The following is an 18,726-nucleotide window of genomic DNA, read 5'->3' on the forward strand; positions in this document are numbered from 1 at the left end:
GCCTACAGTTAGTTAATATGTTTTTATTTGTATAAAAACTGATAATTAGTAGTAATTTTTAAATGAATATCACCAAAACAAACAATCGACCAATAGGAACATTGGATCGCATAAATAGCTCGTTTTTCAACCAATCAGAAGAGACTTTGGCGAAGAATCAGCAAATCATCAGGCAGCAGATACAGGACGCCATCAATGAAAGTGACAATTACAAGCCGACTAATCAGTTGTTTGACGATGATAAACCTGAAGAATTGTTCGCAATGAAATTTCCTACTGGTAACTAATTTTTTTAATTATATTCGTTACATACTTTAGTGTTTTTAATACAGGTAAATTTTGAATTTTTTCACAATGGACTATTATTCTTAACAACGTCATTTAAAGTTTTGTTACAAAAAGACTTCTTTTTTTTTGATAATCCTGTTAATACATAAGGTACTAAAATTAATTATTAATAGTTAACGATGAGTATGTCTCCCTGCAAGATCTCTCAGATCCGGAGGTCGAACCCGAATAATCTGCCAACAAAAGTGTCTTCGTCTGTGTGGTTTCATCATAGCTTTTGTGACGTCATAATGAGTATTTGTGTGTGATTTCGCGAAACTTTCTGCCAATACTTGAAAAGTTAACTTTTTGCAACCCTCTTAACAGTATTTTTGAAAGATGTACATTTTAAACAAATTTTAAAAAATGTACGTCGTTTGGCACTCAGGTTTTTGATATTTCTTTTTACTTAAAACTTTACCTATGACGTCATAAAGATTTCAGCCTTTAGACACAAAATTTTTCATTTTATTCTTTGTCTGCTGTCTTAAGTACTTTTGTGTTATCTTTTTTGATGATAGTTTTGTCTTAATCGACAGATAAGTTTTTTTTTTCCAAAATACTTCTGTTTCGTAAACCATGCTGTAGCAAGACTAGTGATGCAAATTTTTGATGCAAAATTTCCATTGTAACAAGGCACGTACATTTTAAAATGAGTTCTAAGCTTTTTATTACATTTCTGATTAAAATGCTCCTTAATTAGTTCGAAACAAAGTATTTACAAAAATGCCTAAATCTAATGTAAATGTGAAAGTTTTGTTTCTCAATTTTATAAATCACTTTTTTAAATATTAAATGTTGTTAAGTATAAACACAAATCCAAGAAACATTAAAAATGTGCAGGTTTTTTCAATATTCATTACTCAGTTCATCACAGAAAAATAATATCTTATATAAATTCATGTTTTTAAGCTATTAAACACTTAAAAAGTGCAATACTTAAATTTTCTATAATCTGCTGCATATAACTTATAGTTAGTCATTAAGATTTATGGTAGCCTTGTCTATATATATTTGATTATTTAAAGTTTGGTAGCTCAAATTGGTTTCTATAATTGCTTTTGAGGTACTAAGATACTTTTTAATCTTTTTATTTTCGAACAAACATTATTTTAGTTTTACTTCTAAAAAGTTTAGAGTAAAATATAATTACTCTTTGATATTATCCAGATTTTTTTTGCTTGAAAAAGCTGTTGTTTGTTTAATTTTACTAAACAATAAAATGTTTTGTTTTTTTTTAAATAAACTGAACAAATTTTGAAAGAATCATTAATCTTTTTATGAATAAAAGATAATTTTTGACAGTTATTTTAATAACATAGAATAAAACAATGAATAAAGTATAAACTTGTATATTTAGTATGTAAAAGATTATTTATAATCTTTTTTAAGATATATAAGATTATCCATAATAAGCTAAGAAATGTAAGATTATTTAATAACCTCAAAATTACAAACATCATTTACACACTTTTTCTTTTTTTGAAAAATCACCACACGATTATTCTAATATATCATAAGATTTAAAATGTATGTTAATTATAAAACCCAAATCACAAACGTATTAACTTTTAAAATTAATATGCTTAAAAATAGTTTACAAACTATCACAAACAATTAAAGTCTAGTAAAATTAAAAAAAAGGTCAGAAATATTTGTTATATAATTAGTATTTTTTGCTAAAAGTTACAGCAAAGTTAATCGCTAGAAAGCTTTATAATTAATTACAAGCAAACTGAATCTAGTTAAAATTATAAAAAATATAAATGTCTAATTTCCTTAAAAGCCTTAGTTTAAAATTAATTTAAAAGCAATAACATTATACTAATAATTGACATCACGTTAATTTATTTTTAAAAGTAATTGACTAGATTTAAACTTTTGCTTTAAAATATTTTTCATGAAGCAACAATTTGGTAAAACGGCTCTTATTAATTTTCTGCCTGGAACTAACTACTCATAGTGTCAATTAAGTAAAGTTATGTAGATGGTCTCTCCTCTAATAAGATTACTTTGAAAAAGAAACGTATTATTGTAATCCAAACCACTGCATAAATTAAAAAATTTGTATCAAAGTTGTTTAACAGTTTGTAGTTCCTTTGAAGTAAAATAATAATAGATTGATATTGTTAATAAGAGTACTCTTGCTATTAAAATCATAATGGGAACAAATCAAAATTGCACGAGGTTACTAAATTGCACGAAGACAAAGTTGCACGAGGGCACAAAATTATACGAGTATACTTTTGCACGAGGGGAGAAAATTGCATGGAACAATTTTGCACGGGGGGTCATTTTTGCATAAGAGTAAAAAAAACAGACAAAAAAATATAAAAAACAGAAAAAAAGCTAAAAAAAAATAATAAAAAAAAAGCTGACCGAAGATAAGGGTTAGGGGTAACAGTGATAGTAAAAATAACTAATGAAATTTGTTATAAAAAAATGAATATAAATAAATGAATATAAATAAATTTAAAAAAAAAGCTACCGACCGAGGGTTAGGTGTAACAGTGGTAGTAAAAAATAAATTTAGCCCGTACAAAAATGTCTCCATGCAAAAGTGTCTTCGTGCAAAACTATCTTCATGCAATTTTGTGCCCTCGTGCATTTTGTACGCCTGGCAAATTTGACAGCTACCCAATCATAATATTTCTGCTAATTGTTAATTTTTTTCTAATTTTAAATACAATACTTGCATTAAATGTATTTTTCGCTGTGTTATTATTAACTAGTTTTTTTTAATAAAAACATAAAAAGTTCTTCAAAAAATATGACAAAACTTTTTGGTACATAAAATTTCTTAAAAGTTATTTTTATTTCAAGATGTAAATAAGCATTAGAAATACTTTAATTGATAAATAAAAATATACCTTTGTAGTTAGTCAAACAAAGTTCTTTTTGTAAATCATGACTAGTAGAAGGGTTACAGTAAACATAAAACTCTATATTCTTGTTCATCAAAAAATGTTTCAGTAAAACTACGTTTCGCTCAAAAATTTCGTAAGTGTATTAAATAGTTAGTTCTTGTTTAAATAAAAACTATGATATAAAAACTTTTATATATATATAATACTTCTCTTTATCTTTTACTTGTCCTGGACAAGACGTTAAACTGTACCCGAGCGGTGTGCAACTTAATAACCGAACGGATGATTCATACACCAGATCCAGGACCATTAACTTTGAGCGCTTTTTTTCGTCCAATAAACGATTTATGTTCTCAATTTATAATAACGCTTTTGATAAATACAGAAAATTAGTACTTTTCGTAGGATGAAAAAACAAAAGACCAATACAAAAGTTAAACCAAAGTATTAACGTTTTTATCTGAAAAAAAAACCTCATTGGCATGCAATTTAACCTTCAAATATTTTAATTAAAATCTTAGTTTTGAAGCATGACAAAAACGTTCTTTTAAGGTATTGGAATTTGTCATTCTATGTTTTATTTTCTCGATGTATGTGTTCTTTCTTTTAATTTAATGAGCTCTACCAATCAATAACTCACAATATTTAAGGGTTTCATAACAGTGTTAACTATTTAAGACTTTGACTACAAAGTAAGCCGAGAAAATTTTTACGTGAAAATTTAGTTTTTAGCTACATAAAAGTTACTTTATGAATATCTCAGCGATTTTAAATGCTAAACGCATGTTTTTTCTAAAAATTTTATTATTTGCAACTATAGTAAATAATATTTCTCATAACACTTTATCATTGTATTGAAGCAAAAACACCTTTAGTTTTATTCATGGGAAGCTCATTAAAATTATACAGCAATAGGTTTAGTATAATGACATGTAATTAACTTTAAAAGGTTAGAAGTTTTATAGAGGCTTCTTTGATCTTGAGTTTTATTTACACTTTGTAAATAAATTATACCACAGAACAGTGGCGTAGCGTGGTATTTTGGTCAGGGGGTGCGCAAATTTTTTTCAACAAATCACCTAAATTAAGACCTGTGGGCCGCAAATTTTTCGGGGTCAATTTTCTCGGAAATTTAAAAAGTTACTAAAAATCTATCTCCTACTTTATTTTTTAAGCAATCTTCTTCAAATTTTAGAAAATGTTTCTTAAATTACAAGAAAAAAAATGTTACTGATGAATTTAGATAATTAAAATTAAAAAAAAATTTATAAAAAAAAAAGTCATTTTCTTTCAAAAAAAATATGTTTTTACTACAAATTTTTAAATTTACAAGTAATGTTTTTCTGTTATTGTATAAAGATTAAACTGTTAAAGTTTGAAGAAGATTGCTTGAAAAATGAAGGAGATAGATTTTAAACAAACTAGCCTTTTTTCGCTGTTTTAGTTTTTTCCTTCCAATAGGTAACCTTTTATGCGGCCCGACTTTGACTGGTCATATCTCAAAAAGTAATTCGATTTTTTTAATACAATAAAAAGCATCTTAAAGCTTAAAAAAAATCTTTCAAATAAGATCAACTTCTAAAAAACATGCTTAAGCCCCCTATGGCCTTAAACTACAAATAAATAGTCAACTAAGTATAACAATTAATACCTCAAAGCATTTTTCTCTGTGCAATTTCTAAATAATGTTCAATATCTGTTTTATATCAACAAAAAAGGATCGTATTAAAATTAAACTCAAAATAACTCATACTTTTAGTTTGTTGCAGCTTTTAATATACTATCTTTATCTTTTATATAAAAATGTTAAATCTTTAGTATTAAAATTGAAAGTTTTAAATTTTTTGTAGGAGAAATCTAAAGAGCTAGTTTTTTTTTAACTTCTACATTTTTACCTATATTACAATATAAAACTGTAAAAATAAATCTTAATAACTGAAGAAAACCTGAAATATAAACAAAATTAAAATCAAAAATTTCAAACCACTTGAACTGCAGTCTTGGGTAATAGCAATATCTGGTGTTGGTCTGCTATTTTTCAATTCAAGCTTTGGAACTTCAGATAATTTTCCTACCTGACATATCTTTATTCTAGCAACATTCCATACAATATTACTTATGTTTACTTTTTCTTTAGTATTATAAAACATGTTTTACAAAAAAAAATAACTTTGAAGATATCAGGATTGCCTTGCCACTCTTTGAGTCAAAATAACTGTCCTGAGTTAGTTTAAAAATTTCATGTGTCATAATAAGCATTTTAAATTCTTTTACAGATTTTTTTTATTGTTACAAACTAATAGAAACTAAGCTTTATAAAAAAGCTTTTAAAACCACTAAATCTACCCTGAGTTAAAAAAAACAAGTCTATCCTTAGTCAGCCTGAGCTTAAAATACTTAAAACATTCTTAGTAATCATGACCTTTACTGAGTCATACTAAAGTTTTCCAAAACTTTATAAAATCTTGAGTTATCCTGAGTGTGTGGAAAGATTTTACTAAATTTTTCTGATACAAAACAAAATGTTTGAAAGATAATTTTTTTAAGGTTAACTTTTTCAATGCTTTTAAAAATTCACAACAAATATAACTTTTTAATTATCTTAAATTCAGTTTTTCTAAGATCTTTAGGGAATAGCATTTTTGAAATACTACAAACATTTGGTAGAAAGAAATTTTTTAAATATCATTTAAAATTTGATTTAAAAGAAAATTTAAAATTATTCAATTATGTCTTTTAGACTAAAAATTGATTGTAAAAAATTCTGTTTTACAAGTTGCTACAAATTTATTCATGATGTGACTAAAGAAATTTTAAAATAACTTGCTACAAAAATTAATTAACTTTAAACTTTATTGCTGATAAAATAACAAAGTTTGATGTGTTTGTTACTTGATAAAAAAAAACTACTTAAAAAAATTTTTAAGTTTAATCAATTCAAACAATACTTTTTTTTATAGTGAGATTAAAACTGTAATCACAGTATGAACTGTTTGTTTATTATTTGTTTTAACTTATTTTTTATTTTTTTCTGTTTTTTGTTATTTTTCTTTTAAATTATATTGTTAGTATTTTTTTATTTTATTATCAATTTATTTTTATTTTATTAGCATTTGTTTATTGCTATTTTTACTACAGTTTGTTTATTCTTGAATCATTATCACTATAAAACAGGTTTAGCTTTATGGTTTCTTAACAATATGTTAGCATTTGTCATTGTAAAAAAATCTTCCATGAGGTTATACTACTGCGGTGCACTAACTAGTTGCGTACTGTTTGAGTCTAAATTCTGATGAAGTTAATGAAGTTATAAATTTTTTCCTTATGGAGTTTTTCATCAACATCGGTGCGCAATTGCAATTACGTACCGAATCAGTATACTTTGTAATTTCCCTAACTTGTCACTAATTGGTATTCAAAATTTTGTTTTACTTTTCGAATAGTAGAAAAACATAGTTGAAAAAAGGCAAATTAAGCAAAAAAAAACAATAAAGGATAAAGATATTGCATTTTGTTTTTACTTATTTTTTTTGGGTGTCACGCATGCGCCAGCGTCCCTCTCCACGCTACGCCCCTGCCACAGAAGAAATATTAACACCGATAAATTTACTGTTTAATAAATATGTGATTATAACAGTATTAGCAGTTAATTTGAAAAAACATTTCTAAAGATCTCAAACCTATTTAAATTATAGAAATATTTAAAAACTTTTTCCTATTCTGTGAATCAGACTGACTTAGTTTAAATAAAAATTACATTAGCTTTTTTATTTTAAAATTTCTAAAAATTATAGTTAAATATAATACTGGACAAGACATTAAACGTAGTGTAAGATTCGATAACCAAAAAGTTTTTTCGTACAATGGGTCCTTAAAAAACTTTTTGAATCTTGTTTACTTTTGAAATTAATGAACAATATACTAATAAAAATAATGGTTTTTTTTTTGATAAATGAAAGGTTACAGAATATTTAATTTTGATATTTTTCTCAACTTTTAAAAGTTTAAAAGAAATTCTTACATCTTTTTTAATTTAGTTAGGCCTTTAACAGAGTTTAATTTGTTTCAATGAAATACTTTTATTAAATTGGTATAAATCTTTATCATATTTATAACCTATATATATGTTTACCTGTTGTTATAAAAGTTTGTAAGTATATTAAAAAAAACAGTTCACTATCTAAATTTAAATAGAATTAATAGCAATGTTACTTTTTATTAATTTATCATGTTTTAGTATTTTGTCTTGTTTTTTCCTTATGCATCTTTGGTTTAGGAACTAAAAGTAAGATTTTTATCAATTAAAAAGGGAATTTACGTAAAATAAAACATGCTTTAAACAAGCTTTTTAGTTATAATGATACATGTATATGTTTCTTTTGCTGACAGTTTTAGAATATGAAAATGAGTTTTTATAAAACTTACTTAAACAAACTTAATGTATATGTTAGTTGAGCCAAAAAAAAAAGGTAAAATAAAATATTTTTAATGTTTAGTATTGGTAAAAAAAAGTAGCAGACTACAGAGAAAAAAAGTATTCTTATAAAAATAGCTTTATGTTTTTCGTTATTAGATTGTATAGTAATGTTAGTTTGTTTAATAGAAAAATGTATTAAGTAAACATAAGATCAATTTAGAAATTAAATATTCTAGAAAGATACTTTAAACCATAGTTTAGACAACTTTAATGTGGAGTAATTTTTGAAGAAATGTTTAGTGTAGTTTTCATAGACAATTTTTTAAGAGTATGTACCATTGATATAAAAGAGTATCAGTTATATTTAGTGACCTTTTTCATTTTTAAAATATGCATAACATTTGAGTTTTTCTATACAAAATCAAACATGATACTGTTATTTTACTTTACAAAACAGTTTGAACTTTTATAATGCTTTAAACAACAAGCAAGCAGTTATCACCACAATACAAATTAAGACACTTATTAATTTAACTTGATTAATGTTGTGTACTAGTGTTGATATCTGCTCACAAACTTATTAGAAATGACGAGATGTAAATATTTAAAGTACCAAAGATTTTATGAGGGCATTTGTTAGCTACAATTGGAAAATCTTTAATACAGACTTTTAGTGATTTTATTTCCTAAATAGACAAATCTTCTGCTTATTTTTTTCTGAACAATTTGTAGATTTTTCTTATATAGGTTCAAAATCACATAAAAATTTTTGGTAAAAGTGTCAACGATTACATTGACATCTTTTTTTGCAATACTTTTTTATATTTTTTACTCTTATCATCAATCTTGGTCGTAAAAAAAATATCTGCTGAAGTACTATTTCACTTTATTCTAAAAAGTCCATACTATTTTCTTCTTCTTTAAGTTATGCAAAGTGTGCAAAGAAACACTACAAACTTATGCTTGTTTATACATAGTTTAAATGAAATATTTTATTTGAGACGACTACATCACTACCTTTTAAATGAAGCATCTATAGTTAGCTAAAATAAAATAAAAAAAGATTTACCAGAAAAAGTATTGTGCGTTTGGTTTGTATAAATGACTTCATAGACATTGTAAATTTTTTTAACCTGTGTTGTAAACAATTACAATACTTTTAAAAGCAAAATTTAAATATAATTAATAATTATAATTTTGAAGGACTAATTATTATACTAAACAATAACTAAATTAACTTGTCCTAGACAATGATGCTAAACTGTATCCAAAAGGTGTACACTCTACAACCGAAAAGCTTTTTGTACATTAAGTCTTTTGACCAAATGTTTTAAGCACTTTTTTGTCGTTCAATTAACAGTACTAAAAATCTAATGAAGGTCACAATTAAAGAATTTTGTATAAAAAGCTCAAATTTGTTAGTTTTTAAACAGTTGTTTTTCATTCTAAAACTGTACATAAGGTCTAAAGGTTTCTTTTTAGTTAGCAGTATGTTACTAACCAACAAGTTTCACTGTTAAAAAACATAGAAAAAACCATAACATACAATTTTTAAAATAAAATTTACGAAGATTGTTAGATTATGAATTTACGTGTTAATTGATTATTTCCTGTCAACGTACAACTACCATCTGATAAATTAAAATGCAAGCTTTTATCATTTAGTTTTTTTTATCTGATCAATTCTAGTCCAACTTTTTTCATAAAAATCTCTACAAGCCAAGTACTTTCTTTCCGATGTTAAATTTTCTTTTTTTCAATTTTTTTTTATATTTAATCTCAACTCAGAGAGTTTTCAATGCCGTCAAAAGGACCTCTATGCCATCAGGCCTTAGCCTTTTGTTATATATTTCATTTCAGAATTAAAATTAAGATTCCATTAAACAAAATATGTGATTTATTAATTACTTTTAAATTTAGTTATGTTAATTTTAATACCTATTAAACATTAAAGAGCAGGTTTTTATTCTATCTTACGATATATAGTATTTCAATTCAGTTCTAACAGTTAAAATGTAATTACCTGGTGTACTACATACAATTTCGAAAAATTATAAACCAATAAATTAAAATAAAATATTAGCTACGACTATTATAATTCACATATATCAAATCTTTTTAGAATTTAAACAAAAACTCTATCGTATCTTGCATAGCCGAACGCTAATGTTTTCTAGATAAAAATGTTAAAACTTTCTAATGAAAATATAAATATACATGAATATTTTCATAATGTATGTATCTAAAACAATTAAAATGAGGTAATTAAAAATTGGTAAAAATTAAGCAGTTTTAAAAATTTGAAATGTGAGCAATGATACTTTTTTTTTAAAAACAAGTAAAGTTCTGCTCATTTTGAAGAGTGTTTAATGTCAGGAATAAAAACAAACATAAATTCCAAAAAGTTTGCTTAAAGTTTAAGCCTTTACACTCTAATCAACTTAATATTGATAAATAACAGTTACTAAAACAAAATTAACGATTAAGTTGAAATGTTATTACTAAAACTAAGCTAAATTTTATTTCAATATATATAAAAAAAAAAAGCACTAAACTAAAACACACTGATTAAAATGAAAAATACACTGAAATTTTGTAGAAGATTAAAATAATAATTTTAAAAGCATAATGCTTGCTTAGTTTTGAAAGTATTCTTATTTATATTTTTGTGCATCAAAGGGTTGTACTGGATTAAACTCATGTTGTTTGGTGCTAATATTTTCTAGTCAGATCTAAAATTAAAGTTTTAATTTTTTTATTCCAAAACTATTCAAAAACATAATTTTAGTTTGTAAAAATAGTATTTGGTTGTCGTAAAAGTTTTGTTATTGCATAAGTTATGGCTTTTTCTTTGTTAAGAATAATATCATTTAATGATTATAACAACTATTTTATATAACTGCGGCCATAAGAATATTTTTGTTTTACAATTCAGACGGCAGTAGAATGCCGACGTTTGTTTAAAACTATATACCATATACTCCATTTACTGTACTAAGACTCTTTTACTTATGGGTTATTGTTGAAAAGACTTTATATAAAGTATTTTTGTATAGCCCTATTAAAGAATTATATGTTAATTTTAGGTGGACTTTTTAAACACACCTCATTTTATTCTGGTTTAAATTTCAGTGATAACTTCATAGCTTAACTTGGTTTATTAAAACTTTTAGAAGCAAAAGCTATAAAAATTTATCATATTAATAAATCAGTAAACCTAATATTCTACTAAAAGTTATTATATTGAGACACAATAAAGATTTAAAACTAAATAAGGTACTTATTTAATTAAAAGTTAGTTGAAAACAATTATTGACAAATAAGTATAATTTTCTATAGTTTTTTTAACCTCTCAACTATATTAGTTAAAACTTAACTAGTGAAAAAAGTAAAACCTGAGTAAAAAAAAATGTTTCAAAATAACTGACTATAAAAAAAAACGTTTTAGCGAATCAAGTTTAAGGTTTTTATTTCTAACACAATTAGCAGTCTCATTTAATGATTAAAAAAGGTTTTTATTTTTTGCAGCCTCTAAGCTTTTACTAGTTGTATTTACATACGAAAAATATTTTATGATAGAATTCCTTAAAACTTCTAAAAAACTAAAAAACTTCATTCATGACCTCCTTTACCCCTTAAATTTTATTACAATCAAAAAATATAAGTTTATATTCAAAATTACTAGCTTATAGTTTCTTTATACGAACCCTTGCAAAACAAGTCTGTTAGAATATGCAGTATTTAATCAACTTGCACAATATTTTTTTTTATTTAACTAATATATGCTTCTCTTATTAAAAAATTTAAACGGTTCGAAGAAATTCAGTAGAAATTAAGTACTGCATAAAAAAATATAAAACAAAAGAATAAATATGTGCACTTATTTAAATATACGCCATAGTCCTTGTAGATTTGTTACTTATAGTAGGTGCAACAAACAATTAATCACTCACACTGCAAATTAAGACATTAAGACTGGGATTAAGACAACAAGCATTAACTAACAAATTTTAACTCTACTACAATCGAAAGTTAGATGTTGGTTCTTTAATACAAGTTAATAACTTAAGATTGTAGGAATTCAAAAAACTATATATCCTTTTATCAAATACAACATTAAAACAATATTTATGACATTTAAAGCCGAATAGTTAGATTAGGTGAAGAATTAAATAGTTAGGATAGAATAATACAATAAATAGGATTAGAGGAAAATAATGTTTTATAATACTCCTGGCTTATATAGCTTTAGATACAATAAGTAATTATTTTACCTTGTGCTAAATACTAAATGTATGATTTTTAGGAACTGTAGAGTTTATATTTTTTAAGTTGTATTAAATGTACAGCATATAACTTTTAATAATATTACACTACAAGTTTACTTTTTGTGCATATTGACCCTTTTGCAGAGTGAGTGATCAACATACATTGTTTATACTATTAGTTGTTAATTTATAATCTTTTTTAGTAAATAAATAAATGTATACAGTTCTTTAAATTCTGTTTGAATTTTATATTTAATTTTTTAATAAAGAAGAACGTATGTCATTTAGATAAATAAAAATACTGTGCAAATTGTTATTATAAATATAAAGTCTTATTGTATACTTAAGAAGTAACAATTAACAACTTGTAAGGATCGGTAAAAAAATAAATATTTTAACTGGAATTTTTCTTTTAACGACGAATAGTTTAATCATAACATTACTATTATATAAATTAATGAATTTTTTTTATTAATGAACAAAAACTTTAATTATCGGTTCATAAATAACGATCGCTTTTACATTAAGTTTAAAACCCTTTGATTTTTTAAAACAAAAAACTCATTGTCCTGGACATGACATTAAAAGGTATCCGTGGTGTGCGACTCGAAAACCAAAAGGTTCTTCGTGCACTAGGTCCTAGGACCAAATATTTTGAGCCTTTTTTATTTTTGTCGTATCAATAAACTATAGTTAATGAAAATTAAGGGTATATGGGCTTAAAAAATGTAAATAGACACATGTTACAAAATAAATATGTTTATACATGTTTTTTTTTAACATGGTTAGTTTATTTAAACAGGCTGTTTTTATACTTACTATAAGCACATAATAAATTGTTAATTTGAATCAAATATTTTATTATATTTCCAATTTGGTAAAGATAGATAAAAAATGGAAGTAGTTTAAAATTCTTAACAACACTAACTTTAAATAGTAGCTATCACTCTAATGTAGAAGTTTGGCTAATTTAGGAATTTTTTTCACAGTTGCAAGTTGTCAGTTTCTTTGAAAAGCTTGATTAAAAGTATCAAAACATTTTTTTTCATCTTTTTTATAATTACTAAGATATTATTAATAAATATTATTAACCTTAAGCTTCTGTTTTTTCAAAATATACTTATTTTCAGTTAATATTTAATATAAATGATACGTTGTATTTGCAGCAATTTTTTAAAACTTGTCCGGTTTTGTTTCTATGGCGAACAATATATTTTATAAGTTAGTTCTATTCTATATTCTGTATATCATTTTATAAAAACAATTTCTTAGTAACTGATCTCTATAAAATGCTTCTTTATATGTTATTTCAAAAAAAAATTATAACGATCTGAACTTTTTTAGAGAATATGATTTAAGATTTCTGTATACAGTAAAATTTAGACTCTTTTTACCGGTACTTTTAACTTAATTTTTTATTGATGTAGTAACTTAAACGCTGTTACCTTTTTATTTTTTTAAGTATTTTAAGTCTTAATAAAATTTACATCTACCTTTGAATGATTAAATGTATGGCAAAAAAGAGAGAACTAAGTAGTAATTTAAATTAAATATTATAACGTGACTACTCATCTGCAAAAGTTAACTACAACATTTATTTACTAACTTATGGCGTTTTGCATTATTTTTCTTATTAAATACACAACAAATAAGGTTTTAGTAGATAGTTAAATCTATTCGAACAGCAATCATCCGCATTTTTGTGTATCATTATAATAACCCTTAAACTAATAGAAGAACATTCGGAACTAAATTAGCATTGATAGAAATTTTAGTACAGTTGTTGTCAACAGTATTTGATTTGTACTTTTGGATTGGCGTAACTTGCTAGTATAGTGACATCGTTCATTTTTTTCTTACTAATTGCATCCAATGCTGCACTTGATTGCTCAGCTGATTCGAAATGGGCAAATGCGTAGTTTTTGCTGGTATCCTTTTCTCGTGTGTATGTCTGTACAAATATTTTTTTCTACTTAATATAATTTTTAAAATAGTAATTTGAATAAAATTAATAGTTAATGAATAGATTATATATAATTTTTAATGTTAAAGTTTGTTTATTAAATTTTATTATGAGCATAAGAGAACATGCATAAGTTTGTTTGTGTATTTTGTCGCTTATTAATTTAGTTTAAACTGTTTATTAAGTTGAGATGTAAACCAGATAAAAGTTGTTTTGTAACAGTAATCAAATTTTAAATGAGGTTGTTTAAATGTACCTCAAATGTTTTTTAAACTTTTAATTTTCTTATTTTCATTAAGTAGAACATTTCATTTTTAGCAAGAAAATTACAACTTTTACAAAAAAGCTCCTACTTGGTAAAAAGATAAGTATATTCCAGTTTTGCTACTTAGATGTTTTTAGTTTTTTCTCAAACCAACCTTCAATTGTTTTATGTTCTTCAACTCAGGGTAGTTTTCTTCCAGTTCATTTTTACCCACGCCTTGTGGTATGTTGGTTAGGTAAAGCACCATTTTCTGTCGCTCATCGTTTATTTGACTTCGACTTTTTGCTCTGCTCACTTTAATGCTCAAGTCTAGTAAAATTTACTATTTTGTTATATTTTCTAGTCCGGTTAATGCAGGTTATACAGTTGACAGAAATATAAAAGCTAAAGTAAATTAATCTAACATATCACATGAACAACGCATAATTTTATTTTTAATTTTTTTCTTAAACTAATTTTAATTGTTTCTAAACGCACGTATTATTTTTTTACGTAAAACTGTCAAACAAACCTTCAAAGTTCTGGTTATTGAGTTCTTTTACAGCAGTTTCAGCGCCTTCGCTAGTAAAAAAGGTGACAACTGCAAACATGTTTGTACGCCCTACACTTACACTTTCGACTTGACCATATTTCTAAAAAATTGATTATATGTTTTTAAAACATATTCTAAACTAAGCTTTTCAATGACAAACAAATACTAATCAATGCAACAACCAGTTAGTTTAAACAAGTTCTAAATCAAGTATAACACTGTAACTATGTGTAATTGTTCTTGATTAGTTAATATTATTAAAACATATTAAACTTCCGGAAGGTTTTTTTCTTGTTCCAAGTCCTCGCACAAAATTTTTGAGCGCTTTTTTGTTTTTAAATTATTTTTAGGTCTACATAACTAGAAAAAAGAAATACCTGACATATTTCCATCAATTGATCTTCATTGAGCTCATTTGAAAAGGATTTTATGAAAACGCTTGAAAAACATTTGTCCAATTGTTTCATTCTCTCACTTCGACTCTTAAGTTTTGTCACGTAAATCTGTAGATAGAAAAATCATTTATAAACAAACAAGAAGAACTTAATTTAAATAAACGTAGTATTTTTATTGTGCTTTTAACTAATGTTCTGAATAAACTATAGTACGTTAAATTTATAAGTACTTTAACATTTTAAAATTTTACATAATGCTGTTGAAATTTTTTAAAAACCTTCACTGTATAAACTTTGTTAACATGATAATGTCTTATTTACTGAAAATTAAATAAGTTTTATCAAACAACTAATTTTAAAGAAAAGTTTAATATATTTGGAAGAAAAGTAATATATTTCTCTCACTTCTGTTTGTAACTAGTAATATTCATTATTTTAAAAACATGGGCTAAAATATCATATATAATTAAGGCCGGGTTTATTTAAAAAAGCAAGCAGTTAAAAAGTTTATACATAGTAAAATATCCTACTATATTTTCTTTCAGTCAAAACTTTGTAATTATGAAAACTTTTGATGTGCAAAATGGTTTTGATACATTAAAAAATTTAATTTTTCACAAAAACTGCTAATCAAGTTTTATAAACTTAGTAAAAAAAATATTTTGTCGAAATACTTGTTTACCAAAATGATAAAAACTTTTTTCAATATTTTTCTTTTAATAACTTAACAAATACTTCCTATCAAAGCAAGTTATAAACTTCAACTCACAGTCCTTTCACAACCTTCCCGACCGTTCAGTTTCCTCACACAAATGTCAGCGACACTTTCATCTTCGAATGCAACAAACCCGTAACATTTAGAATTTCCGTACTTGTCTAATGCAACCTTTGGTCGAAAAAATTACTGGTTCAGACCAATCGCATAAAATAAATAAACAGTAATAGATTAGCCGACAGTCACATTATAGTATTGAATACAGTCATCTCTCGCAAATCTACGCCGATTGTGTCCACAGTAAAAGTGCATAACCAGACAAGATGTGGCAAATATGAAAACGGGTCTAAATTTCACAAAGACAAAAATGCACGAGGTTACTAAATTGCACGAGGGGACTAAACTGCACGAGAACAAAATTGCATGAGTGCACATAATTGCACAAAGCCAAAATTGCACGAGGGCAAAAAATTGAGAGAAATTGAGAGAACAAAATAGCACGAAGATGGTTTTGAACCAAGGGTCAATTTTGCACGAGTTATTTATTTCATGTGAATAAAAAACTATGAAAAAAATAGAACTAAAAAATAAATCTTTAAAAAAAGTAATTTATTAAAAATAAAAATAAAATAAATTTTCTGACCTAGGGTAAGGGTTAGTAGTAACAGTGAGAGTAAAAATAAAAGTAGAAAAAAAAAATAATTAAATCTAAAAGTAATAATAATAATCAAAAAAGATAAAAAGCTACTGACTGAGGGTAAGGGTTAGGTGTAACAGTGATAGTATAAAAAATAATGAAAATTAAAAAAATTAATAAAAAAGTAAAACCTGAACTTTAGAAAAATAATAAATAAAAATAATTACTTATGGACTGAGGATAAGGCTTAGGGGTAACAGTGATAGAAAGAAATAAACCTAATTAAAAGAAAATTTAAAAAATTAAAATTATTTAAAAACCCATGTAAAATTGTCTCCGTACAAAAGTGACCCTTTGTGGAAAAGTATCTTCATGAATTTTTATTTTCGTGCAATTTTATCCCCTCGTGCAAAAGTATCTTCGAGCAATTTCGTGAGCTCGTGCAATTTTGTTCCCTTGTGCTATTTAGACAACTACCCGGCAAATATACCTACTATGGGTGTTTTTTTCTGGTAGTGCATTTGATTAAAAATCCCTATTGTAAGAACTTTGAAATAATTAAAAGAAGTATTTTATTAGTTTTTTTTTTCAAAAAAAGCTGTTTTTTCTTATTAATATTTTTTATTGAGAATTTTAAATTGCGTAACCAAATTAGAGCGTAAATTCGCGAGAGGTCACTGTATTTAGCGTATACTATTTCAATTTTATTATTATATTCAGAAAACAAACTATTTTCTACAAGTATAATTTAAATAACAAACTAGTATAAATAAACTGCTTATACATTTTTTTTCTCAACACAACGTTTTGCAAAACGGGTTTAAAAAAGTCTGCAAATATTTGTATGTGGACAACTAAACGCATATTTAACGACTAACCTTGCACCTGAGTACAGTTCCGAACTCTTTGAACGAATCGATCAGGTCACTGTCCCTCACCTCAGGATGCAGGTTTTGAAGCAGCACAGTGGAGTTGACGTTGAAGCGATCTTCCCTCTTGTTTTCTTTGTACATGACTCGCAAGTACCTGCCTCTGTACAAGGCGAGGTTCATTTTCTTGATTGCATCAGCAGCTAGAAAGAAACATTTTGTTGCACTTTTATTGAAAATGTCTGAGTTACGAAACGCATTTTATTTTTTGTAGATTAATGTGTTTGTAAAATTAAACTGCTTTTGTTTTTATAAAGTTTTTATATATAGTTAAATAAAGAACTGTTCACTAAGAATCAGTTTCTAAATCTTCCAGCTATGTTTGGTATGTTGTTTATGGTTTAAATTTTTACATAAGCGTTACATATAAGGTCACTTAAGTAGAAGACAACAAGCAGAATGCAAGATGAAACAAAAGAAAAAGAAACTTGCAAAAGTAAAGAATGTTTATCAACAAACAAAAATGATCATAAATAAAAAGTTTATGAGTATTTTTTGTAAATTAGAACTAACAACGTAATACTACAAAACTTTTAAATTTTTTTTTGTGATCATATTATAAATTTAAATCTAAGCCAAGTTGTAGAACAAAATAAAAGTTTTTTAGTGCATTTAAAACTAATATAAATACTATAAACTAGTGTAAAAAAAAGACTTAAATAATACAAACATCACGTTACACATTTTTATAATTTCTCTTGTTTTGTTGACATAAAAAAAGCGATTAAAATACTCAGTGTTTTACAATGCTCTTTATTATATTTATATAATTATTTATAAATATATACTTATTGTAGATGTAAACAACTAGTTTAATGCTGAATGCTAAGTTCAAAAAAATTAAAACTTCAACGAAAAACTTTAAACACTGACCATGGTCTTCCCAAAAGAAGTTGACAAATCCGTACCCGCGAGACAATTTTGTTCTCTTGTCTCGGCTGACGTAAGTAGAAACTACTCCGCCGTGCACAGAAAATAGTTCGTACAAATTATCAGGCGTGACGCTTCCGTCTAGGTTTCCGACAAACAGCGATGTAACTTTGCAATGCATTTTTATTATATTTTTTTATATCAATTTTCTTAAAAAGAGCTTGTAATTTACAAATTTTTTTTTTTAAATCAGTAGTTTTGTTTTTACAATGTCTTACATATAAGTATTCATAAAAAATTACGTAAAATAACATGGTTTTTTAAAACATGCAAATTACAGACAATAATAAATAATTGTCAGCTTACTTTATCAGTTTAGTTTGAACAAAATCAAATTTTTTTCTAATGTACAGGGAGTATTATATAATGGTCATAAAAAACTTTATAAACTATTTTAAAGTTAAAAAGAACAGAAAAAAATTTAGTATGTAAAAACAAAGTTAAATATGTTTTATTTTTAATATAAAAAATATACAAGGTT

At 25.3% G+C, this 18,726-nt stretch overlaps 2 protein-coding genes across 3 annotated transcripts in view; one reads left to right on the forward strand and one right to left on the reverse strand.

Moving 5' to 3' along the window:
• LOC145837885 (BCAS3 microtubule associated cell migration factor-like) overlaps nucleotides 1-1,516 on the forward strand; it is a 70,655-nt gene extending 69,139 nt beyond the window's left edge. The window contains exons 20-21 of one of the 2 annotated variants that reach the window (XM_082945367.1): nucleotides 97-279; nucleotides 462-1,516. In XM_082945367.1, the coding sequence (XP_082801493.1) occupies nucleotides 97-279; nucleotides 462-520 (242 nt within the window). In that variant the 3' untranslated portion in view covers nucleotides 521-1,516. The remainder of the gene's footprint in view (nucleotides 1-96; nucleotides 280-461) is intronic. The other variant, XM_082945368.1, reaches the window with a different exon arrangement.
• Nucleotides 1,517-13,665: 12,149 nt separating this feature from the next.
• LOC145838718 (uncharacterized) lies at nucleotides 13,666-18,366 on the reverse strand. The gene is made up of 7 exons (XM_082946343.1): nucleotides 18,189-18,366; nucleotides 17,265-17,458; nucleotides 15,804-15,920; nucleotides 15,017-15,142; nucleotides 14,619-14,739; nucleotides 14,262-14,416; nucleotides 13,666-13,830 (listed from the first exon to the last, which is right to left on the reverse strand). The coding sequence occupies exons 1-7, from the start codon at nucleotides 18,364-18,366 to the stop codon at nucleotides 13,666-13,668; spliced, it is 1,056 nt and encodes a 351-aa protein (XP_082802469.1).
• Between the last annotated feature and the right edge of the window lie 360 nt (nucleotides 18,367-18,726).

The sequence above is a fragment of the Thalia democratica genome, chromosome 6 (assembly GCF_965202585.1).
Source record: "Thalia democratica chromosome 6, ktThaDemo2.hap1.1, whole genome shotgun sequence".
NCBI lineage: Eukaryota > Metazoa > Chordata > Thaliacea > Salpida > Salpidae > Thalia > Thalia democratica.

Coding starts and splice junctions, on each gene's coding strand:
- LOC145838718 (XM_082946343.1), bottom strand. CDS start 18,366: ATGCATTGCAAAGTTACATCGCTGTTTGTCGGAAACCTAGACGGAAGC. Junction 17,459..18,188: donor CTTCTTTTGGGAAGACCATG/GTCAGTGTTTAA, acceptor GTTTCTTTCTAG/CTGCTGATGCAATCAAGAAA. Junction 15,143..15,803: donor GGGAAGGTTGTGAAAGGACT/GTGAGTTGAAGT, acceptor TTCTATCTACAG/ATTTACGTGACAAAACTTAA.